The 25,558-nt window shown below is 41.8% G+C and overlaps 1 protein-coding gene and 2 long non-coding RNA genes across 6 annotated transcripts in view; 1 reads left to right on the top strand and 2 right to left on the bottom strand.

Moving 5' to 3' along the window:
• Positions 1-3,275, bottom strand: part of LOC310826285 — a 27,530-nt gene extending 24,255 nt beyond the window's left edge. For all 3 annotated transcript variants that reach the window (XR_014555675.1, XR_014555676.1, XR_014555677.1), the window contains exon 1: positions 3,154-3,275. This is a non-coding gene — a long non-coding RNA (uncharacterized lncRNA). The remainder of the gene's footprint in view (positions 1-3,153) is intronic.
• Positions 3,211-25,558, top strand: ADIPOR2 (adiponectin receptor 2; the record flags this gene model as incomplete). 2 transcript variants are annotated; one of them, XM_083700788.1, is made up of 7 exons in its annotated part: positions 3,211-3,378; positions 15,788-15,901; positions 16,976-17,147; positions 18,400-18,586; positions 19,016-19,203; positions 22,191-22,384; positions 23,024-25,558. In XM_083700788.1, the coding sequence occupies 7 exons, from the start codon at positions 3,211-3,213 to the stop codon at positions 23,147-23,149; spliced, it is 1,149 nt and encodes a 382-aa protein (XP_083556914.1). In that variant the 3' UTR covers positions 23,150-25,558. The 2 variants fall into 2 exon arrangements, with proteins under 2 accessions (XP_083556914.1, XP_083556915.1); XM_083700789.1 differs by lacking the exon at positions 3,211-3,378 and adding an exon at positions 11,762-13,033 and having other exon boundaries at positions 13,162-15,901.
• On the bottom strand, positions 10,372-11,670 carry LOC310826345. The gene is made up of 2 exons (XR_014555773.1): positions 11,559-11,670; positions 10,372-10,718 (listed from the first exon to the last, which is right to left on the bottom strand). It is a non-coding gene; the product is annotated as an uncharacterized lncRNA (long non-coding RNA).

Here is a 25,558-nt window from a genome sequence, read left to right as displayed (position 1 = left end):
CTTGTGGAGTGTTCCCTCCATCTCCTCTCCTCTCCCCTCTCCTTGGGAGACCTCTGAGCAGCTTCCACAGTCCCTGGTCTGTGAACTGCCCCAAAGAGAGGTGCCTCCCAGAGGCACCATTTTCCTGTGGAGCTTACAGCCAGGGCTACTGCAATAAACAGTTGTGCAAGCCTTTGGGAGGCAGAGATGCGAGGGGGCATCAGAGGAGGGCGGGAAGGAAAGGGGGACAGAGACCAGTGTTGCTGCGGCTCCCCTAACCATCATTCAAGGCACCCCAGGGTGCCACGGCACACTGGTTGAAAACCACTGCTATGAGGAATATTGTCAGGCCATGCCTGTGAATCTTCCATTGGAGTCATTGCTCACAGCCATGCCATATTTATGCTGCCTAAAGTGCATTTTTTTAGTGCACGAATTGATTCTTATCTTGATCTGGAATGTACATATGGGATTAATGTTCAGATAGCATCACTTAATATATTTCCAAGAATGCCCTTCTTCAACTGTAACATTATATTAGAATGACATTATATGGTTCACCCTGTACCAGTGGACATGACTTATACAAATATTAACTTGTGTATTTATCTTTGTGATTCAGCCCTCTTCCATACAAGATTCTAATTGTCTGAGAAATCTATTATATAAACCACATATCTTATCTCTTGTGTAACTCTACTGCATAAAAAGTACAAAGGGCAGACCTTTTGCAACTTGGAATTTGCAAACCCAAGTTATAACTAAAATTAGCACATGACCTCACACTTGTAAGCAGAGCAAACACAGTTCTATATCTGATTCCACATGAAAAAGCTACTAGTCTATAATGGCTACATTGCTGGACAGTCACACCCTTTAATTGCTGTATATGTCTGAACCAGTTGTTCAAGGTCTGTTGTTGCATACTCTGAAGTTGCTCTGCTTGCATCACTGTAGTATTAAGATAGCTAGTTAGTTGAGTTTTAAGATGCTTATACTCTCTTCCCCTAATGGTCAATAATGGCAATAACTGTTAACAGAAAGTAGGGAACAGGAAAGCATTTTTGTAACACTTTTCAATGCACATTCCTTCTATCAATCTTACAAATTTGTGGAAAGGAGAGCTGGTGTTTTTCTAGCCATGTATTTCAGTTAACATGGGTGATGTAATCTTACTTATCTGCTGCCTCAATCCTTGGTTGTATAACTTAAAATGACTGTGGCACACGGAAGAGCATTTCCATGACCAAAGGTGCAAATGTGCTTCTAGTGCTAAAGGTTAAATATTGTATGCACCTCTATTTACTGCTGACATTATCTGGCAGAAAGGTAATAGCTAACAAGAAAGCCCTGAAATGGAATGCTGAAGGCATTCCAAAGTTCTGCAGATCTCCAAGAGATCCTCAGCTACACCAGCCCTGGTGCTGTCATAGTGAAACTCGAACCACCTTCCGCCCTGGCCAGTGTGAGTTGACAGGGCTTGAGAGAGAGAGAGAGAGAGAGAGAGAGAGAGAGAGAGAGAGAGTGTGTGTGTGTGTGTGAAAGAGAGATAGACAAACATACACACACTATACACTACTAAGAACTGTTCTGTAAATAATCTCCTGGCTCTCAAAAGAAACCTCAAACACGAATTATAGAGTTGGAAGGAACCCTAAAAATAATCTAGTCCAACCCCCTACAATGCAGAAATCCTGCCCATAGCCATCCCTTGGTGGGTGGGCTTGAGCCACTAACCTTCTGGTTAACAGCCAGGCACACTGGCTGTCCATATTGCCATTGCATTTTATCAGAGGCCATGTTGTATGTAAGTTCTGTGTTGGAGACAACTCTGGAATTTTACTAGTCCCTGGACACCTTTTTCTTTGTCTGTTAATAGTTTGTTGTCTGCCTAGGCAATTTGCTGTTTGAAAAACTCAGCTATTGTGTTTATCAACAGTTTACAGGTAACAAAAAGCAGCTGTTGGGGACACACATTCTGTCTGCTGGAGTCTTGGTATTACTGATGTCTCTTTGTTAGCAAAGTGTTACTTCCCCCATTGACAAAAAGGAACTGTACACATTCTCATTGTTACATTGAAAGTGACCTCAGATGGGCTCCTCTCCATAAAGCAGAAAGACCTAGGAATGCTTGGTATTAGTATGTCAGGCATTAAAATTTCCTCCAGGAGACTGCAGAAGAAAGGTTGATGGTTGTTGTTTTTATATAAAATAGTTAAGCATCTTGGTGAATTGCATGATTCTCTAAGGGCTCTCTGCTTTTTGAAAGTAGTGCATGCTGCTGCTTTTATTAGTGCTCTGGTTACAGTAATGTCCTATTGTTGAACATTTAATGCAGAGCCATAAGACTTGAGAGAAAACTTAAAATACAAAAGCTGTCCATCAATGTAAAGGCCTTTTTCTGTATTTAGTTTTTTATTCCAGTATGTTAAGACAGCAACCCTGCAATGTACACACATTCAGCTTTATGTATGACATGGCAGAAAGGGGGCAGGGTTTCAGGAATAATGGCTTTGGCAATCCCACTTGCTACTGAACCCAGTGGATTTTGACTATAGGCAATTTTGGCTTTAGGTGTGATCCCCAGATCATAGCCCCCATATAAATTGCAGGCTTACTGTAGACAAGAACAACCTTGAACAATGGCTAGGTGTCTTCCCTGACTCATCATTAAAATTGCCCTGCCTGATTAATCTGTTAAAGCTTCTTACTAATTAAAGCTTGAAGATTAGTTACAAGCTATAAAGTCTCTGCAAAACCTTTGTCTTCCATTTGTGACATGCACATACAATACAGAAGTGGAGACCATTCAAGATAATTGTTTAAGCTTATGTCAGCTGAGTACAAGATTTTCCTATCAAAATGATGACATTTACAAGTATTTCTGACTAGTTTTTGGTAGTCTTCACTCCCTTTAGGAGGTGTATAAGACACATGCTTTGGTGTGTTGACAGAACCTTGTGTTATAACCTCTGGTCTTGTGATCATGCTTAACTGATCATAACACCATAGATGCTCCTCTTAAGCTTATTTACTTCAGTCCTAGGGAAATGTGAATTCTCTATGATTGGCTTTCAGCATCTTCAAAAGTGACTATAAGTTGGATGTTAACGTAATTATAAGCTGGCATGTTTATCAATGACAGTTTTGTTTCCTTTTTCAGGACTAGCCAACCTGTCATCGCTTCTTGCCGGAGAAAATAAGAACCTTTCTTGAGAAGACCCTGGTCCCATGAACGAATCAACGGATCTCGGGAATGGCAGCATTCTGGAGCCAGCACTACGGCTCAGGAAGGGACACATGCCCGATCCTGCTGGGCAGGAAATCCTTGATAGTGACCAATCCAGTGAGCAGGGGCCCCTCCTAGTGGAGCCACCTGAATCTTCTGAGCTAGAAAAGGTAAATAATAATTGGTACTCAGAAATCTAGCCAGGGAGTTGCATCAAACCTCCTTGAACAACTTAGGGATAAGTTAACAATTATAGGGGTATGGTTCTTATCAGAGAAGGCAATTCCACAGTGTCCAAGACCCAGGCCATTAAGGGATTTTAAAAACAACTACACCCCAGCATCTTTAATTTATCCCAGAAATGAAAAGATAACTAGTGGTTCTGTTACTGTGTGTGTCAAATATGCTTCATGTTGGAGAATCTTGACAAATCTTACCACTGTGTACTGGAGCAACTGAAGTTCTTGAACTGTCTCCAGGGACAACCCTGCACAAGAATCTCAAAAGAAGGTGAACTGATTACCAGGGCTTATAATAAGTTGTAAGGGTTTTGAGAGAGGGCCACAATCAGTCTACCTCCAAAGTTGCTGTAAAGTCCTTTGTCACAGGCTGCTACCTAGGAATCCAAGAGGATTGTTGGATCCAAGAGTGTTTGGTTTGGCCTCCACATATGAACACAGGGTGCAAGTAGAACAGTGCCTCCTTCAGTTGTGTGATTGGGAGAAAACCCAAGAAACAATAACCCTTCAATTTAGCTTCCTTGTATCAGTTCTAGTTGATGTACCAATATATAAACACACACATAAAGCAGTCCAATGATCCTATCCTAGTTTTTCCAACACTCAGCCAAGTGATTTAGAAGGTCTGTTTACTTCCAGGCAGGAGTGTTAATGGTATCATTTAAATCCATTGCTAGGCTGATGGTTTAGCAGTCAGTATCATAATGACTATAAGGTGCTTAATAAATGTAATTGGCTTTCTAATCATTACAGGAAATTCCCCTTTTCCTCCTTCCCCCAAATCAGAAGAGAACATATATTTTTGTATGTAATTAAGTATAAGAACTTTTGTAAGTTCACTCTGACTTTAAGTTCTGTTTGGGACCACTGCTAAGGTTTGGGTGGCATAATACATTGGCACAAACAAATATTACATGTATGTGGAATTGCCTAAAAACTTTGTAAAGGAAAAAAGGTAAGTGGCTTCAGGTTTTCTGTTTCTAACAATATGTCTAATGCCAGTGCTTTGATGTAGGGTTCATTTAAAGCCTGTTGTGCAACTTCTAAGAATGAATATAGTTCACTGGCAGATGAACAGTCTGTTCTGTGGGTAACTGTTATCTGGGTGACTTTAGACTGCTGAGCTTTGAAGCTTGTCTACAGTCTTTAAGGCCAGAGTATATATAGTACTTCCTGCCCACCTAGCAGTTCGAAAGCATGCCAGAGTGCAAGTAGATAAATAGGTACCGCTCCAGCGGGAAGGTAAACAGCATTTCCATGTACTGCTCTGGTTCGCCAGAAGTGGCTTAGTCATGCTGGCCACATGACCCAGAAGCTGTCTGCGGACAAATGCCGGCTTCCTTGGCCAGTAAAGCGAGATGAGCACCACAACCCCACAGTCGTCTGCGACTGGACTTAGCGGTCAGGGGTCCCTTTACCTTTTTTTATATAGTACTTAGTAGCTTGTACTTGCTAAAATGAATACTACTAACACAACTGTAGTAGTGTAGATTTATAATACTGGTTTAAACAGAATTGATCTGCTAAATATAGTGATCAGTGACATGTTTTGGCTGCATTCCTGTCACAGAATGGACTGGATGTACCCATCCTTACTAATAAATTTTGTGCAGGTGCAGAAAAGAAGTGGCTAAGAGCATAGGAAATAAGCACTGAATTAGTAGTTAGAGAAAGCAAACTTACACAAAGGAACAGATACTTCAAATGGAGGGGGCAAGCTTTTGGTTTGTGGGATCTACTCTTTCTTTTTCTTTTGCCACATCTGGCCACTACTGGGAGTGACTGCTTGGCGACAGAGCTAGTTTTGATTACCAGCTGCATCTTCTGATAAAACCATACACTGAAGTGGTCTGCTTGTACGGCAACACAATTTACACCTGTGTTACTTTATTTATACTTTGCCCTTTTCCCTGACGGGACTCTCAAGGCAGTTTACAGATAAAAATAGGAACTGTTTAAAACATAGAAAAAACAATCTATAATAAACAATTCAACACTGATAGAATTAAGACTATATACATATATAAATCTATTAACATTATACAAATAATTACGATAAAATAGCACGGTGCTAACTCTTTCATTAAAAGTAGTCATTTCCCAAAAGCCTGTTGGAACAAGAAAGTCTTCACTTGCTGGCAGAAGGACAACCAGGAGAGAACCAGTCTAACTGCTCTAGGTAGGGGGTTCCAAAGTCTGGGAGCAGCCACCAAGAAGGACCTTGGTTTTATTAACACCAAGCTCTAAAATTACTACATAAAACCTGGTTACAGTGATTATTATTGTTTATATTGTTCTAAGTACAGAAAGGATACCTTTTAGAAGTTCTCGCCAACCCTCCATTCTCGGATACATCGTCCCCACACTGATTAGCCCAAGTGAAAGTATCTGATACTTAATAGTAGAAAAGGAAAGAATGAAAGCAGGCATGCTTCATTTTGATATTCTTGCAGCCTAATCCTATGCATGATTCCAACAGGCACTCTCAGAACAGAACCATTATTATTAAATACTGTTCAGGCATTTTCAGAACCTCGGTCTTGTAGATCTGCTATACTTGGAAGTGTCACAGGATTTTCAAGTGAAAATAATGCTCAGAACCCTCCTTCCCCCTCCCTCGCCTCCCATCTTGCACACAAATGAGAGTAAGCTGCCTTGAATTCAGCATAACTTACTACTGAGTGAAATACATAGGATTGTGCACTCTTAATCCTCTTTCTCTTTCCTCCCTCCCCCTTCATTATCAAATGAAAAATACACCATTAAGTAAGAGATTCTGGATCTACAATTTTAGAAGGCAGCCTCAGCCGAAGTGAGGGGTGTAGGTGTTACAGAAGGTTTTCAATTTTAGGAAGGAACGTCAAATCAAAAGCTGCCTTATACCTGGCCCATGCTATTAAGTTGTCTTCCTCCTTCCTCCTTGAAAATTTATCTGCACTGCTTCCTTTCTTCACTTTGCCACTGTATAATCACTTTGTGCCAGCACAGGCCCCACCCAGAATAAATGGCACATGTGGCGCTGTGGGTTAAAGCCTCAGCGCCTAGGACTTGCCGATCGAAAGGTCGGCGGTTCGAATCCCTGTGGCGGGGTGCGCTCCCGCTGCTCGGTCCCAGCGCCTGCCAACCTAGCAGTTCGAAAGCACCTCCGGGTGCAAGTAGATAAATAGGGACCGCTTACCAGCGGGAAGGTAAACGGCGTTTCCGTGTGTGGCTCTGGCTCGCCAGATGCAGCTTTGTCACGCTGGCCACGTGACCCGGAAGTGTCTCCGGACAGCGCTGGCCCCCGGCCTCTTGAGTGAGATGGGCGCACCAACCCCAGAGTCTGTCAAGACTGGCCCGTACGGGCAGGGGTACCTTTACCTTTACCTTTTACAGTGATGTTAGCTGCTGCTGATCCTTCCCATAGAGACTTGAGGTGAATGGGCTAGTCTGTGATAGTAAGGCAAGCTTGTGGGAGGTGGGTCTGAAGTGGCCCTCTAATTCTCCCAATTGATCTTGCCTATCCAGCTTCAAGACAGAAATCTTAACCGTAAAGCGTTATGAGTATTAACAGTGTTGTGACAATGCTAGACCTGTTTCCTTTGAAGTGTCTGTTGGGGAGGGCACATCATGGTGATGAAAAGCTCTTGTATCAGAATTTTTTTAGCAGCACCTTTTTGTTAATTCCGACAATTGGCATTTTTTCTGTTAATGTTCAGGCACTTAACAAAACACTCTTGAAAAAGGAAATGTCAGTTATCCACATTGCGTGCCTAAGCACTGTGAAATGCATTTGTATTTGGTACTGCTTGTGTGTTCAGTTTCCTTTTCTATGGAGAAATAGTTTGGCAAGTTTTTATTCTGAAGTCTGTCATACTCAGCATGTTTACTTAAAATACGTTTTGAAATCAGCAAGACTTCCTCTTTTAAAGCTGAGTGACGCTTATTGGATCACCTTTACCCTACCTTGTGTCTGTTTCCCTCTGACGGAGGAAAGCACATCTTTTCCACAGTGGTATTGGAGTACTTCTCCAAGAAAGAAAGCTTGTGGGGTGCCTGGTGATAATTCTGACTGTCTTCAGGCATGCAAATGATAGTTGGATTATTTATTGTACACATTTTTATTTTCACTGTGGTGGGTGTAAACCTTTGCTAACCTAGTGCCCCCTTGACATTTTGCCCAGTCAGCATGCTGGCTGGGGCTAATGGGAAATTTAGTCCTAAATGTATGGAGGGCACCAGGTTGGCAGAAGTAGCTCTAGTGAATATTCACGTTTTCTTAAGCTGTTGGTGCTTTTTTCTGCCCTGTGCCGGACTGTCTGGCCTCCTTCATGGCATTTATCTTCCTTTGCCCTTTGCTATTTGAATGGTTGGAGTGTCTTTGTTCTCCCTGCTGTTCTTCAGTCACTGATATCTCCTAAAGAAATGGTTCTCACTGTGACTTTGTTAAACTGACACAATCAAATGCATGTGACTTTTATCACCTGATGAATGGGCTTTTTATGTACAGCCCTGAAAACCTGCACTTGACTCTCTCCCTTTTTTCTATAATCCTCCAATGACAGAGAGGGAACAAAAGGCTGTTTTCTTCACATTTCCCCCCTAGCTCCCACAGCCCTCTGCTCTTGATTGATGGTGGTTTTTGTCTAAAAGTTCCTGCATCTGTGGTGCTCTGTGCACTTGCAGTGTGTGGCCTAGAAGCGTGTCTGTGAAATTTTGGGTCCTTTGCTCTGAAGCATTTGGTACTGTGCAGAGGATAATGAAGCGCAGCACTTGACTCTTCAGTCAGTGGAAGGCTTCTTCATGGCAGATACCCAGCTGGAACATTTGTCAAGCAGCCAGGGCCTCCATGACTCTTGGATTCAGCTGTTTGACCTTTGGGAAAGAATCCATTAGTAAGCCTACTTTGAAAGTGAAAAAACTGTGCTCAAGCATAGTAAAAATGGGAAGGAAAAGAATAGAAACCAAATAAAAAATACTGACATGAATACTTAAGAACAAGGGATTTAGAGTTCATCCTTAAGGAAAGGCATTGGAAACCTGTTGCTTTCTTTTGCATCCTGGTGTGGAAGAGGCAGGTCAACCTGCTGTATGCCATTATATTCTTTGTTTGTTTGTTTATTACAACTATTTCTTTTAACTTGTTTTTAGCTCTTTGTGCTTTTACTATCTAGTTTTGTGTTTTTATATTGCTATAAACCGCCGTGATACATTTTTATGGTACAGTGACATATAAACATTTTTATTAAAAAATAAATAAAAAATGTAAGAGACAAGGCATGGCAGCTACTCATCTTTGCACCTTATGAAGGTTTTGTATTTCTGTAAATAACATGCTCAGACAATCCTTCTTTCCCTGCCTCTACACTACATCCCACAATCTCTCAACTGCCATGTTCTCCTTTTTTTGGTTATGATAGGACAACTTCTCCACTTTTAGATCCTGCTTTTGCATTGTTTTAATATAGTGAACTGGTTTTGGAAAGTAAACGCTTAGAATTGTCTCAGTGTCTTGGATACAGCAAAGGCAAGTTCCATATATGCCCTTGGTATTTTTTTCTCTTGTTGCTGCTTCTCCTCTGTGTTTTCTTTTACTCAATGAGTGATGAGCTATTGCTGCCTTCATAGCAACAAATATTACTTTCTAGGATTCCCTCCTCTCTGAACTTTAAAAATAATTTTTAAAGGCCAGTATCTGAAAGGTAATCATGTGTGGACACAATGCATGGTTCTGCCAATTTATTGGCCTCTTGAGGGAAGAGGCAGCCATTTTAGAAGTAAACAGGAACTTACTCTATGGAGGTCAGTGGCGTTTTGTTTTTTTAAAAATATTTTAATTAAATTTTCACATAATACATCTTTAAAAGTTTTCACATAATACATCTTAAAAAAACAAGCAGGTGGAGATTTGGTGGATACGCTTTTGTCATTATTTTTACCAGGTTTGCTATGCAATGTCCTGGACTTTTTCACTTAACATAGAAAGTTGTGTAGTGTGGTGTTGCTTGTGTAGCTTAGTCTAAATTGGCAACTGATCTTTTGCGACTGGATGGAGATGTCCAGGAGCCACACTTGGTGCTTAGCATCTCCAGCTGCCTGGCTGCAGTCAGCTCGTCTGCCGGGCACAGCGCAGCAAAAAATGCACCTTTTCTGCTGCCAGGTGAATCAGGTGTTTGGAAGGATAATGCAGTAGCAAAAGACATGTCTTTTGCTGCTGCACTACCCTGCAGACCCCCTGATTCTCTTGGCAACTCCCCCCCCCCCCCCGCAGCGGAAAAAAAGGCAGCTAGACATTTTGTGTTGGTGCCCACAACCTAGGTCCCAGGAGCCACATGGCTCCTAGCATTCCTATCCCAGCTTCCAACTGCTGCTCATCAGTTGCTTTTATAAACCATAACTTGTTGAGATCCTAGTTTGATTGTAGGAGAAAGACAAGAAGGCATTGGGTTCATTTACTCCTGCAATGTAAGAGAGGTTACACTGCATCAAGCAAATAGATCACATTTCCATTTTCTGGCAGCAGGTAGAAGGGGGAGCTAGCAAAGGTATTTTGGCAATTACTGGTGGTGAAAGCAGGGTTTTCTGGAGCAGTATAATTTCTTATGTATCTTCTTTCCATTTAGCATGCTTCATAAGCCTGTTTTCTCTCCCTTCCCCCATATCCCCCCCCCCTTTGCATATGAAGTGTTGCTTTACTTAGCAAGTCAAATGCCAGGCAGCCTGTCACTCTCATGCACAGCTGCTTTTGGAATTAGCATATGGACAAAAGAGGTGGGGAAGAGCCTTCTTGGGCAGGTGCTGTTCTTCAGTCTGCCCAGTGTCAGAATGCCACAGTCATTTCCCAGATAAGATGCATACACAGCCATCTCTTGCATTGCTGTTGAACACCAGCAAACAGATTTGCTGTGACCTGAAATATGTGTGAACACGCAGGAAGAAAAAATACTTTGCAGCAAAGGAGCTCTTTAATATGCCTGCTTAAGCCCAGACACAAATTATCATAAAGCTTGTGATTTGTAGGCTTTAAGAAGAAAAAGAAAAGAAAACCTGAAATATGTAATAAGCTCTCCCATGATCAGAGAACAGTTCTGATTCCTGTTAACACATTCCAGAGGGGTAGTGGAGTTTCATGGCTGCCAATGAAAAGCTTATGCCACAATCAATCTTTTAGCCTTTAGGTTGCCTCACGAGTTTGTTGTATCTTGCAGACATCATATTTTGATCAGTAGATCCATTGTCCTTTTTCTTCATGAGACAGATCCCTCATGACTTCTGTTAAGTTGCGTTGATAACTGAAGGAGACCAGTTAATGTGTGATATACTAATATAAGGGCTCTAACTTCATTCTGTCTCACAATTACCCCCCTCAATGTCTAGTGCCTGCCTTTGCCTGTACTAAGCGGCTATTTATTCTTTTATTTATTTATACATAACCTGCCTTTTTCATGACAGGACTCAAGGCGGCTTACAGATAAAAATTAGAACCACTAAAAACATTGAAAAAATAATAATGATAAAACAACAAAACCTTGATAGAATTAAAACTATATACGTATATAAAATATATTAAAACCATACCAATAATTACAATAAAAACAGCACTGCACCAGCCCTTTCATTAAAAGCAGTCAGTTTCCAAAAGCCTCTTTGAAAAAGAAAGTCTTCACCTGTCGGTGGAAGGACAACAAGCAGGGAGCCTGTCTAGCTTATTTTATAAGGAGTATGTGTACACTCCAGTCATGCCAGTTCTCTCCTCTTCCCCATTTCTTACAAAGGGTTTCTGGACTCTCATAACAACTCTTATACTCATTTCATCCCTCTCTACTCTTTTTGTTATGCCTTATCTTTTCCATTATTTTTCATCTTGTTTGAATTCTGAATGCCTTTGTCCTGAAGGCAGGGTGTTCTTTTGAGTGATGTTAGTGCTTAGTCCCATGATGGCTGTTGTCATGGGCAGTTTTTTTATACTAATGGGAGTAGAGTTGTGTCCTCAGTCATGCCATGTGTGGGGAAGCTATCTTGATTGGTATGGTAATGCCCACTAACTACTAGAGTATCATTTACACCCACACCCTTTTCTACAAATCCTAAGCGTTCTTTTAACTGTTAAACTTTGCCTGACTTGTACCGACCTTTCCCCATGAGTTTATTTCTCCAAAAAAGCAGTGAGACTTAGTTGATCTTCTGCAACTTGCAGCATTTAAAAGACTTAATAGTTGAAGGTCAGTATAGATCACTGTGACCTTGAACACCAGTTCTGAAGACAAAATGGCTACACTCTGCATTTGACTTCAGAATAGCAATTAACTGCATCCAGATGGTCTGCTTGCAGAGTGACATGTTGCCCACTTCACCTCTATTGTGATGAGGCTGCAGAGTCCCTGGAACCAAACATGCCCATGTAGCCATTTGGCAGCCAATCAAAATATCCTTGTGATCAATTAGATGAACAGCTTCCTTCCAGAGTCACATTGCTGCAAGATACTGCAATCTCTGTTGTAGGCTTGAAATGTTTCGCTTTGCTTCTCTTCCCCTCTTCCCAATGAACCGCATTGCAATAATTTATCTGCAAATGCAGTATTTGGGAAAGAGAACATGGGTGACCTGACTTTACTATTTGTACACTTAAACAACCTACCTCTCTCGTTTTTGCCTAATAATTGCTTTCTGTGGCTGAAAGGAAGGAACATGTATCTGTTAGGTATTGCCATAAAGACCAATGTGAGTTTCTGTACTATAAATATCCCCAGATTAATAGGTCCCCAGATAATATGTCCCCAGACAAACTATGGAGTAGCTGGCTTAACATTATGCTCAAAGTAGTGCGTGTGGCTTTATGCTTTTCAAACAAACCAGCCTAAGGCCAATGCTTGTTCTAGGCTTCCTGACTATGTTTTTTTGAAGAGAAACAAATCACAAGTGCTGGTTCAGATCCAACACTAAGCCAGCCTTCCAGCGGTCTGTTTCTCCACTCATAAGGGAGGAATGAGGTGGAAGAGCTTGAGCTAGGTATACCGGCACAAAGTATGAGCATGTTATGATCAAGACAGACACTAGAAAAACTGTGGGGGAAGGGATACTCTGCTGGCCGAACTTGAAACCTAGGGGTAGGTTATTAAACTTTCGTTGTAAAAGGGTGCATCCTTGGTAGACAAGCTCATTGCAGTCTACAAACTGTATTAAAGGGCTTTAATACACTTGTGGGGAGTTACTGTTTTAACAAATGTTGACAGCTAGATCCAAGTGCGTAGAGCAAAAGAACCATCTGAATCTTTAATGATGTGAATTGCTGTAGCTGCTATTCAGGCAGGTTTTCATGCAGAGTATGTGGAACCATGCTTCCATATAGTATAGAAAACTGCTTGCTTTGCTTGCTTGCTTAGGTCCTCTTTTTGTTGTCAGATCTAGTATAGTGAGACCCAAAGTTTGTGCATTATTGAAAGTGCACAAGGAATCTCCTTTCTTTGAAAGCTCTTTCTGGGTTTTAACTGTTTTGAGGTAGATATATGTTTAAGTAAAATTGCAAGCCTAAACAGCTTCCTTAGCTGAGAATGAAGGGAAGTGGAAAAGGCTCAGGAATTGTAGGCAGGGCAAACAAACACACCCTGTCCTTTCATCTCTGCTACACTGCGTTGCATATTTTAACCAGGAAGATGCCTCCTTGTTTGATGGCAGCAATCCATTCAGTTTATCACATACAACTTTTGTAGAATAACTGGCTGCAGTTTTAGGCAGCACAATGGACTCAAGTTCGTATATTTGTATTTTCTGTTAAATTCTGAATTTTCTCGGTAAGCAGTGTGCTTGAATAAGTGTGTACCAAGTATTCTAGAGTTGCAAATACATTCTGATGGGTCATTAGTGACTTTTGAGTGGGTCTCTTAACCAATATAAAGCCTTACGTGGAGGTGAGTTCTAGCATGCGTAAGTGATGATGTATGGATGCTGGTGTGCTGCTTTAGTGTGAGCAGCTTTGAATAGTACAGAACCTGTAAGCTGGGTTAGTGACCTACTCCAGTGACCATCTTAAGACCTGCTTGAGTCACTTACGTAGCTTCTCTGTTCATTCTTGCAGGAAACAAAGGGAAGGAACTGTACCCTTTTCATTTATGTTTGAACTGTTGCTTTCTCCCAGATCTCTTTTAAAACCAAAAGCAATATATTGACAGATGGGAAGATTGCCAAACTGGTGAGAAGGAGAGAAAGTAAACTCACTAAGAATTGATCTGCCTCTTTTCTCTATTCTTCCTCTTTACCTCCACCACCCCATCTCTTGATTTTTAACCTAGCAGCTTGGCTGTGTTGCAGGTAGGTGTTTATTGTGGAAGAACAGATCCTGCTAAGATCACCTTTGGTGAACATTTGTATGTACTTTCAATGATCTCGGATTAAATTATTTTGAATTATAGGATTTTGTATTGGTGATTCTGAATTCTCAATGGACTCAGTTCCTTCTGGCAGGATTCATAAGCATATGATAGTCCAGTGTAAGAATGGAATGCTGGGCTACGTAAGCCTTTGGATTAGTAGTGCTCTTCCTATGTTGATTAACTTGATTTTTTTTATAGTGAAAGCATAGTTAGCAAAGTTTTCTCTGAACATTTAGTAAGAAACATTCTTAACACTGTGTCGGAGCAAAACAGTGCTTAAGTGTCTAATCCATATTAAATAACATTGGGAAAATAACTAAGGATTTGTTTTCATTTATGATAGTCAATCTGAAATAAATTATTCGCTCCCTTAAAAAACCTTAGTATATATAGGGCTTTACCTTTGACCTTTAAAGTGCATGGTGCTTCTCTACAGTATAGGTAGGATTTTGATCTTGCACTACAGTATTGTAAGACTACATTAACGGGCAAAAGATGCATAAATGACTGGAAAAGGAACTCTTTCTGTGCCAGCCTCAATGTGAGCCCCCTCAATTAAAAGTTACTAATGTTGGCTGGTACAGATGAGAATTGACTAAGTTTCCTGGGTCATTGAAGAGGCTCTTAAATGTTGGAAAGGGAATTCCAATGCTCATATGATTTGCCTATAGAAAGTTCCATTTTTAGTGACCAGCATTTCCATTTAAAGACTCACATTATTAGACTGGGAAAGGCATCTGCCTGAGACTCTAGGGAACCCCTGATAGTTGGGGTAGACAACACTGGGCCCAGTGGCCCAGTTAAGTCTACTGCAGCTTCATGTGCAATCTTACATTTAGGCAATTGTAAGATGTTTGGGGGGAAAGCAAAGAACAATAAAAAAGAGAATCAGTTTAACATTGAGTTTGCCAGACACTGATTCTTCCTAAAACATTGTTGTAGCTAATAACTGGATTCTCATAAGCAAAGGCATGCAAATTGTGTTTGTTTAACAGTTCTTTTCTAGTAAATAGGTTGGTGATTGACATAATCTGTGCAAGGGCAACAAACTGCAAAATGCATTCATGCTGTGTTAACCGCATCTTATTTCACATTGAAAGAAAGGAAAAAGCATGATCAAATTCAGAGTTTGGCTATCTTTCTAAAAGGGAGTAATAGAATCATAGAATTATAGAGTTAGAAGGGACCCAGAGGGTCATCTATTCTAACCCCCAGCAATGCAGGAATCTCAACTAATGCATCTATGACAGACGACATTCCAACCTCTGCTTAAAAACCTCCAATGAAGGAGAGTCCACCACCTTCTGAGGGAGTTTCTTCCACTGTGACACAGCTCTTACCATCAGAAAGTTCTTCCTGATATTTATTCAGAATCTCCTTTCTTGTAACTTGAAGCTATTGGTTTGGGCCCTAGTCTCCAGAGGAGACAACAAGCTTGGAAGATGGCTGTTACATCTCCTCTCAGTCTCCTCTTATCCAGGCTAAACATACCCACTTCCCTCAACTGTTCCTCATCAGGCTCGGTTTCCAGATCCTTTGTCATCTTGGTTACCCTCCTTTGCACACGTTTCAGCTTGTCAATATCCTTCTTAAACTGTGCTGTCGAGAACTGGACACAGTACTCCAGGTGTGGTCTAACCAAGGCAAAATAGAGTGGAACTATTATTTCCCTTGATTGGGACATTATATTTCTGTCAATGCAGCCTAGAATAGCATGAGCCTTTTTTGCTACTGCATCACAAAGTGGCAGCTATACCTAATAGTCTCTTCCCTTCCATAGCACAAATTGGGGACCACCAACTCCATTGCATTTTGATCAACAGCGTTGGCTAGAGAACCTAATTCAGGAGTATGCAGCTAGAGAACATGTTCCTTTTGAACATTCTACACTTGTGTGCTTATCTGGCTTTATATTTGATAGAATTCTGTGTTAAGTCACTGAAAGCAAAACTTGTTTTTGCTTGTTATTCAACAATTCTTTTATGTTTCAGAGTTCTGATCATGTTGGCAGCGATGATGCAGCTCATGAGGATGAAGGATTTATGGGGATGCTGCCTCTCCAAGCTCACCATGCCATGGAGAGGATGGAAGAGTTTGTATGTAAGGTAAGAGGCTGCAAAGCAAGTGCCCATCATGCTCTGGTGTGCTTCACACAGCTGTTGGGTCCTTTGGCTAGCAGTGCATGCACTTCTGGCAACAAAGAGCCAAGTCACAGTGGGTGGCCGTCAAGGAGTTCTCTTGTCTTGGCTGATGCTGCCACTGCGTGTTGGGATCTTGCGCTTCCAGTAATTGGATGAATTAGAAAGTTTAGCACGATAGGGATTACACGTTGAAATGTCGGATTAAACATGATGGTACAACTGTTGAGCCTCTTTTTTGAAACATCTGTGGAAGTCCAAGCAGAATAATGCCCTCTGCTTCTAGTGTTTCTGGGTCAGAGAACTTTAATTTACAAGGTCACCTTTTTTCACACACTCTCTTTCAGGCCATTGCAAATCTTTGTTTGGAGATTACCATTTGTCTCCCTTGTGTAGCAGCCTCATTGTGTCCACCGTCCCAAGTGAAAAAAGCCAGTTCTATTGAAATGCCACCCTGGACAAATTCATTGTGAGCTGTGTAAATATTACTGGTCTTGACTTTCCTTGGCTAATTTTAAAGGGAAATAGTTTATGTTGGTGTCTGGCTCTAACGTCAGAATCAGAACAGAGAATATTATTTTTACCTTGTTTTGCTGCTATCTTTTCATAGTTGGAAGGATGACCTTGGAAATGCAGGATTTATTAACAAAATTTCTACAAATATATGAACCCCAACTTTAATGAAGCTCCATTGTTACCATCTTTCTTTTTTCCACCTATCACTGAAGTCGCAGAATATTTGACTTTGGTTGATTCATATTTTAGAATGGCAAACATACTCCCAAACTTTCATGGAGGGGTGCTTTGGATTGGCTTTTCTTTGCCTTCATGTGGTACACTACAGGGAGCAGTTTTTTCAGTTTCCTGAAACTTCATACTAATTTCAAAATTATTTGTGGTGGTAAAGGTGCTGTGGATTTTGTGGAAGAGTGCAGTGGCTGAACTATTCTCTATACTGCTTTTTCCATTTGAAATTTAATGTGCATTTCCTTGGGAAACTGCCACAGGAGGACTAACACAACCCCTCCTTACTCCCTTTAGGTGTGGGAGGGCAGATGGCGCGTCATCCCCTTTGACGTCTTGCCCGACTGGCTGAAGGACAACGATTACCTGTTGCATGGGCACCGCCCACCCATGCCCTCTTTCCGGGCTTGCTTCAAAAGCATTTTCAGAATACACACAGAGACCGGCAATATCTGGACACACCTACTAGGTATTGACTTGGATGTAAATGTCATAGGAATTTATCTTTTATAACTAATAACTGAGTTAAGAAGCAAAGGAAATAGACTTTGGAACTTACTGCTGATCCAATAGCAAGAGCAAGATTGCCTGGAGCACATCTGACAGGACTCTACAGGAAATGTTGGGCAAGAGTTTGGGGTGAATTATACTTGCATAGATGGATCCTGGACAAAGGGTTGCATTGGGTTGCAGTGACTTTCCCCTTCAGTAATCTTACTAAATGCCTGTTCGGTAGAATAACTTCTCTTTGTTCAGCACCAACTAACTTGGTTTGAATTACTCAGATGTGCAAATTCCCCCTTTTCTGTTTGTGTTGTACTCCCCTCACCCCATCACTGATGTTTTGAGGATGCTCAGATTGACTTGGCAGATCTACATGAATCCTCTTCCTGTAGTCCAGAAAGATAATTCAGATTTCTGCTCCAACACTGCTGTTCACTAATAGCTTTTAGGAAGAAAATGTAAACACTTTGGTATGCATGTGCTGCTCTGAGTCAGGACCTTGGTCCAAGGCTTCAACCTGGGACATCTGAATTGCAATGCTGCAGAAAAATTGTGTGCTTTGTACTTCTGTGTGGCTTTCTCACTGCAGCATTGCCCTTGAAATAAGCTTAATTGCCTGTGCTTACTGGACCTTTCCTGGCTCTTGGGACTAATGATGAAACAGGCCTCAAATTAGCTTCAGTTGGCATTGCAGTGACCATATTCTGTTTGGCTCATTGGGGAGGATGGAACTAGAGCTAAGCTTGCATACTTTAAACATTATTGTCAGCAACTGTTTTGCTTGGCAGAACATTTAGGTTGGAATAAACCTAAAGCCCTTTGGTTCATTGATTGGTCATATTTGTGCCAGCCCAACTTCTGTACGCTACACCACCCTGCCTCGTAATACTTGGGAGAAATAATGCAGACAAACAGCAAATTGAATCTGTTTCCAGCTTTATATCAGGCCACCCATTCCACCATGTTCCACTCCATGCACAACACACTAAACCATATTTTAACATGATGTGCATAATGTGGCCAGGGGTTTCCCAAAGCTGTTGAAAGTATATGTAGTACCTCACTCAATGATTTGCAAATGTTAAGTCGAATGATCTACAGAAATGTGACAGATGACATTTCTCAAGTGTACTGAATTTGCTGTGATGCTTTTTTGGGGTTCTCCCGCTACACATGCACAAACTTCGGTCTTGTAACATTTATTTTTCTTTGTTTAGGTTGTGTGTTCTTTCTGTGTCTGGGCATCTTTTACATGTTCCGGCCAAACATGTCCTTTGTAGCACCTGTACAAGAGAAGGTAGTGGTTGGAGTGTTCTTCTTGGGAGCCATTCTCTGCCTCTCCTTCTCATGGCTCTTCCACACAGTTTACTGCCATTCAGAAGGTGTCTCAAGACTATTCTCCAAGTAAGTATTGTAGTGGTTCAGTGTGACTTCAGAGCCAGAAAATGTATGTGAAGCACTATGAAAATTGTCAGTGTATTAATGCTTAGCTGTTGGGTCCAGGCTGAGAAACTGGAATTTGCCTAAGAGCTCTACTTCAGCGATTGATAGGCTGCCCATATTCCTGACATTGTGGTTAGCAGGCCAAGATGAAAGAATTTAGATCAGAGCTCTTCTCCTAAGGTTTGTCTGCCTTTGCTAATATTTTGAAGTTGCTGTTTAGGGGTGGTCACAGTAGGAACCTTATTAGCCACAGAAGTTTTGCACCAGAAGCTGGACAATGATGCAACTAGGCTAGGCTTGTTGGGTGCTGTGGAGGCTGTGCAATCAGTGAGCAGGCTATTTCATGTGACCTTCCTGAAACAACTTTCCCCCTCTCTTCCCTTGCCTTAGACTGGACTACTCTGGCATCGCCCTTCTCATTATGGGCAGTTTTGTCCCATGGCTCTACTACTCCTTCTATTGCAACCCTCAGCCCTGCTTCATCTACTTGATTGTCATCTGTGTCCTGGGCATCACAGCCATTATAGTTTCCCAATGGGACAGGTTTGCAACCCCCCAGTATCGAGCAGTACGGGCAGGTAAGACTCAAAGGATCACTTCTAAAATGCTTTCCTCCACATGAAGGGATTTGGTCTGAAATTTTATTCCAAATTGGAACAAAGTGCTGAACTTACTTATGCATGGTGCTATTTTTTTAAATGTAACTTTGAACGGAGTGTGCGCGCACTCATAGATTAAAAGTTTGACACTCCTAATCTGCCAGTCATATTTGCATAATGTCAGGTTCCAGAGAGGTAGCCATATCTGTCTGCAACAAAACTTCTTTAATGTTCCATATTCAGATTTATAGCGACACAAGTTTTTGTGAGTTAAAGTCACCGTCCGTGATGTGTTGCCTTCCATTAGCCATGCTTATGGCGTATTTGTGTATATTTGTGTACAGACAGATATACAGTGGTACCTCCATTCCGGAGGCCCGTTCGCAACATGAAAAGCCCGCAACCTGAAGCGCTGTATCTGTGCAGGTGCGCAGCGCAATTTGCCGCTTGTGCGCATGCACGAAGTGCGATTTAGCGCTACTGCGCATGCGTGAGCGGTGAAACCCGGAAGTAACCCTTTCCGGTACTTCCGGGTTGCTGTGGGACGCAACCTGAGAAAACGTAACATGAAGCAAATATAACATGAGGTATGACTGTACATACAGCAAAATGTAGACCCCAAACAGGCCTCGAAAAGTTTACACTCTTCATTCTTTATGTGTACAGAGAATCCACTAGTTGTGGATAGTTAGTGCTTCATGCACCTTATACATGGGCCTCCCTTCATGGATACATAATAAATTGGTTGGTATTTAGATGCCACAAGATTCCTTGTGCCTGCATCATTTGTGTTTTAATTTGCACTGTTCTCCCCCCCCTTTTTTTTGTATGATTAACTTGTAGTACTCATTATGTGACATCTTGTTTGGATGACAATAAGTTAAGGATTCTGGCTGTAAATGCCAAGTCTGTCCAATGAACACAATTTGTGAAAATGACTCATCAGCTTAGCTGGATGCCATCTTTCATAATGGCTCTAAATTCTGGCTAGGTCTGAGGAAGCTAGAAAGTCAGGCAGGAGGATAATTTAGGATAAGATATTGTTTAAAATCAAAACCCTAAATGCATCTTCTAGTGCAGTAGTTTCCCAATTTTATCATGAGGGAACTGAAAGAAAAAGAATCTCCTAAGGACGAAAAACATCTGCCTGCAGGGAAGCTGTTTGCTGTTACAGACATACACACATTCAGCATTTTATTTGTATGCCACCTTTCCGTAGTTTAAACCATGCTTAAGGCAGCTTACAACATGAAAAAAATAATACATAATTACATAGCAAAAGTAATTTTCAACCATAAATAAAATTTCAAAAAGTACACATCCAAATTGAACATTTCCACATAGATCATAAGATCTAAAATAAGATGCAAAAAATTATATCAATAACAGCAACACACACCTCTCCAAACAAAACACGCTAAACAACGCCCCAGCCCAACAGTCTGTTCAGTCGCCTCAGTTTTTGTAGCTGGAGTCAGGGCCCTGCCTTTCCCGGCCAGGTGGAAAAAAGGCCAGAAAGACAAGGACTCCTAGCCAAGATGCTTATTCCACCGATCCAGCCTGCCTGCCTTCCTTTCCATTCCATCTTTACAGGAGGATGGAGACTTTGTTCTGTCCATCTCTGCTTTTGGAAATGATTAGGTTTTTCTAATACTCCAGTGCAGAGGATGCTACTTGCTGAATCTCTACAAAAATTGCTGCTCTGGACTTTGTCTCCTTCCAATTGGGAGGCACACTTGGAACAGTAACTCCTGTAGCAGTGCATGGGAAGGACTTCTCCGAGGGAAGGTGAAATTCTTGCATGTGTGCATGTGCACACACACAGAATGTGAATGTAGTCATGAATTCAGGGGGGAAAGTCTCATTTGCCTGCTGGAAGTTTGAAGAATTTGTTCTAGAATATTTCTGTACCTTCCAGGAAGTTGTAAATTTATACAGAGGATCAGGAGATGAAATATATAGCAATTGAAACTTAGTACAGTGGTACTTTTGATTACGAACTTAATTCGTTCCGAAGGTCCGTTCTTAACCTGAAACCATTCTTAACCTGAGGTACCACTTTAGCTAATGGGGCCTCCTCCTCCTGCTGTTCTCATCCTGAGGTAAAGTTCTTAACCCGAGGTACTACTTCCGGGTTAGCGGAGTCTGTAACCCAAAGTATGTAACCTGAGGTACCACTGTACTGGGAATACTATTTTGCAAATATTGAAGGTTTTAATTATCATGAACTGTCAGTTCAATCTGTGGGCTGGAGCAGACAAAACACCTTTGAAGTTTATTCTTCCACGACTGATGTAAGTGCTGTACTTTTTTGGTCAGTCAGTGGTACATGAAGGCCAAAGTTCTTTCTGCCACTCACAGCCCACTGGCAGGGAGTCTTTATTTCAAGGCTTGTGCTACAGTCTCTAGTGTACTTAGAAAGCTAGAGGTATATTAACATATTTCTACAACAAAAAGAATTTTGTCTAATTAAAGAAATTATAGTTGGGTGATTGCAATTTTAAATGATCTGCATAATAAAAGTCACTTGAATAAAATGATGACTTTGGAATGGAAAAGCATACTTTCTTTATCTAGTATTTAAGTGGTGTGTGTGTGTTTATCTGTGTGCGTGTGTGCGCGCGCGTGCGCGTGCACACACACACAAGTATGTGCTGCAGCAGGCAAAGTATTGAAGGAGAATATGCCTCCTGGTTGCAACAGAAGAGAGAATGCCTCTTCTAAAATGACATTTAGCACTATGATTAGAAGTACATAGAAATTATTATTTTTAAAAAAAATGTGTTCCCAGATTGATCAGGGGCTCCTCTCTAGTTGACCAAATGGGTTGTGGCCCTAAAAACCAACCACCCAAGTAATCTTCCTGCTCTGCTTTGGGATCCTGAGCTTTGGCAGTTTGCCCTCATCTCTGCCACTGCTTCTCTTGTGTCCAAGGCTGAATCTGTCCCACTTCCCTTATCTCCTAGGAGTGTTTCTGGCTCTGGGCCTTAGTGGGGTCATCCCCACCCTGCACTTTGTCATCACGGAAGGGCTCCTCAAGGCTGCCACAATGGGGCAGATAGGCTGGCTGGCTCTCATGGCCTGCCTGTATATCACTGGCGCTGCACTGTATGCTGCTCGCATCCCGGAGAGGTTCTTCCCGGGCAAGTGTGACATCTGGGTAAGTATGGCTAATAGATGGCAGGCACATAATAGGGAGGGTGAGAGGCATTAATGCCATCCCTACTGCATATCTGCAGTGATGGATCACTGTGGTCTGTGGCCGAGCTCTATAAAGACGCAGTTCTATAAATGCCTCTTACTGCTCAGTTCTGGGCTAAAATGGAGCCCTGCTGTGCAACTGCTAACTTTAAAACCCTGTGAAACTCTGCAACCTTCTCTTGGTAGGCATTACAAGAATGAAAAATATTTGCACTCTATCTGCCTTGGCATATCTGGCTCCCAAGAGAGGGAATGGTGCACAGCTGCAAAAATACAACCATTCTGATACAGCGCTGTTAATGCTCTGTCTTTGTTTGTTTATGTGTATGTGAGCATGTATCTTGTCCTCTAGCCAGTTATGCCAAGTTGACTGGGGCTGGGTGGGTTTAAATTGGCACCTCCTGGTGCTTGCATAGCAGAGAAACAAACAATGGATTCCTAGGAAGCAAGAGGGCTTATTCTTTGGCTGGTTGATACTTCACAATCTCTACTTACTAGCCAGTACCACCTGTGATGCCCTCCTTTGGTGACTGTTCTGGAAAATGGGAGTCTCCATTACCTAAGGTGAAATGGTGTTCTGTTTTTCTTTCTCCCATAGTTCCACTCCCACCAGCTGTTTCATGTGTTTGTAGTGGCTGGTGCATTTGCGCACTTCCATGGAGTTTCAAACCTTCAGGAGTTCCGCTTCACAGTTGGCGGAGGCTGCTCAGAGGACGAGATGTAGTAAAATTGACTGCTTGTCCAAGATTGTAACCAAAAAAGCAGAACCGTTGGAGCAGTCAGTCTACACCTGACCCAGGATGGTGTAGAAGCTTCGCAGGGATTCTAACTAAAACTTGGAAGAGAAATTCATACCTCAAGCATTGGAGTGAATTGATTCTGAAGACCTGGAAGTTCTTAAACCCTAATTTATTCCTGGGGTCTACAGACTAAGCTACAGAAAGCCCTTTCTTAATCAGCTTCTGTTCAATGCCATATTTATTTGTAGAAAAACAAGAGGGGTTGTCATGGGGAGATGGCTTAGCCTTTTTTTTTTCTTTTTTAAAATCTAGCTTGATTAAGATTTGTATCTTGTTCAGGTAAGTTGATTTTTAGATGCTCTTTTGGGAGGAAAAATGTAAATAAGATTTCTAACATTCTGTTTAATTGAAAAGTTTATATAAATGTTTTAAAATTGTGTGGGAGGGGAGGGTTTTTTGTATAGATTGCAACATGCAAGTACCACACACTGTTTCAAGTTTGCACGAACCCTTTTAAGTGCAAGAGGGCCAGGTGAAACCCCTGCAGCATCTGGGTTCTACAGATTCTTCCTAATGTTTGGGGATATACTGGACAGCTAGACCCAGCAGGCTCAGTCTGCACACAAGAGTAAGCAAGTGTGGACAACCTTAAATCGGGCTGATGCTTGGGCCCCTGTACCTTCAGAAGGCAAAGGCAGGAGATTGTGCAGCTGAGCTCTGCTCCCTTGGCAGGGAGTGCCTTCTAAGATCTCTGCCATTTTGTGGATAGTCTTTAGGTGGTCTTTCTTTCCACTGGCCTTTTGCTGTGTTGGGATTTGATGGCTTAAGGCACAATATGGTATGTATCTCGACCTCTTTGGCAGTGGGGTCTCTTGTCAGTGTTTCACCATTCAGTTGGGCCTGCTATCCTTTTTTATCCAAGTGCAATTGTTAGTGTCAGGCATCTGCCTTCTAGTTGAGAGACAGTAGGATAAGATGGTCTGCAGGGAGTGAGGAGGAACATATGAAAAAGCAGCCTAGACTAGCTGTTAATTCGTTCTAGATTATGTTGTGTGCTGCTGAACTACAGTAGCACTAAGGTTGCCCGGTATTAAATTCCACCAAGCTCCACTTGGCTGCAATGTAACACTGCCGATCCTTCTTGCTTCCTTCTGGTATATAAGACAACGCTGCGCACTGGGCTTTTTTCTTTCTTTAAAAAGAACAGCTTGCAGAATCTGCTTGGATATTACATTTTTGCCTCTCCTCAAAAGAGTGCTTGGTACCCAAGAGAAGCTTGTTGTCTCTTTAAAAACATCCCCAGATAGCTTAACTGCTTGTGGGGTAGCGTACATTCTGAGAAGGGCAAATTATCACTAAGCAGAATACTCAGTTGGGCAAGAAGTGTAGTTGCTGTTTTCTCCTGCTAGGCTGGTGAGGCACGTCAGAAATGGAGAGAAATGTTTTGACACAGTGTAGAATTTGTGTTGTTGAATACTCACAGTGGGGGCAGTTCCTTTGGCCCATAGTATAATTAACTACAAGTGTTGGGAGATGGTAGAATTTGCCACATGTTAAACTGCTTTTTTGATTATTAGAAGGAAGTTGGTCTTTCTGTCTTTTCTCTCTCCCGCCCTCAAAACAAAACCTTAGTGTTTAGACCTACAAGAGGTGCTTAACGGGTGCTTGTAGGCAACTTCAGATGTGTATATCCTGGGTAGGATCCTGATGTGCTGAATGCAGATAGGCCAGAATGGCACCCTAACGCTTCTGATTGTTCAATCCCATACTAAAAAAACAGAACAGTATTAATTGAACCCCTGTAGTGGAACAGGAAGGCCAGTGATGATTTAACCTTCCCAGTGGTAAATGTAGCCATCTGGAAGAAGGATGGCTTGCCTGATGGGGAAAGTGCTAATACATATCAGACTCAGATCTACCTATCTGAAAAGCATTTTTTCTAGATCATCCTATGCTCACTCCCAGAAAGGGTTTCTCACAACCTGGTCCTACAGCACACAACCTGTACAAAAACACACCCTCCACTTATTCTACCCCTTTGGTCTCTGTTTAGGACATTTTTTGTGTCCCAATAAGAAAAACTGCTTAGCTGTGCACTTTTCCGTGGTGCTTGCTGAGACTTCTTCCCAGGTTGGCACCTGAATGCCTTACTCTCAGCAATCGGAGGTTCGCTTGCTTCCTTTGTGTGTGCAGGTTTTCAGTGTAGTATAGTTCAGAGTTACAGCTTTCTTTTCCCATTAACTAGTGGCCTTGTTCAGTATTTTCTTTTTTAAAAAATTGCTTACTGTTGGAGGCGACAAAGCACATCTTGGACTTTGAAGATTGGGGTCTCCGGGCAATGGGATCTCATTACTTGTTGTATTCTTAACTTCTAATAAAAAGAGCAATGCAAT

This window comes from Podarcis gaigeae, assembly GCF_964106915.1.
Source record: "Podarcis gaigeae genome assembly, chromosome: 10".
Classification (NCBI taxonomy): Eukaryota; Metazoa; Chordata; class Lepidosauria; order Squamata; family Lacertidae; genus Podarcis; species Podarcis gaigeae.
Note: the sequence above shows the minus strand (reverse complement) of the source record. Positions and strands in the feature narration are given on the sequence as shown.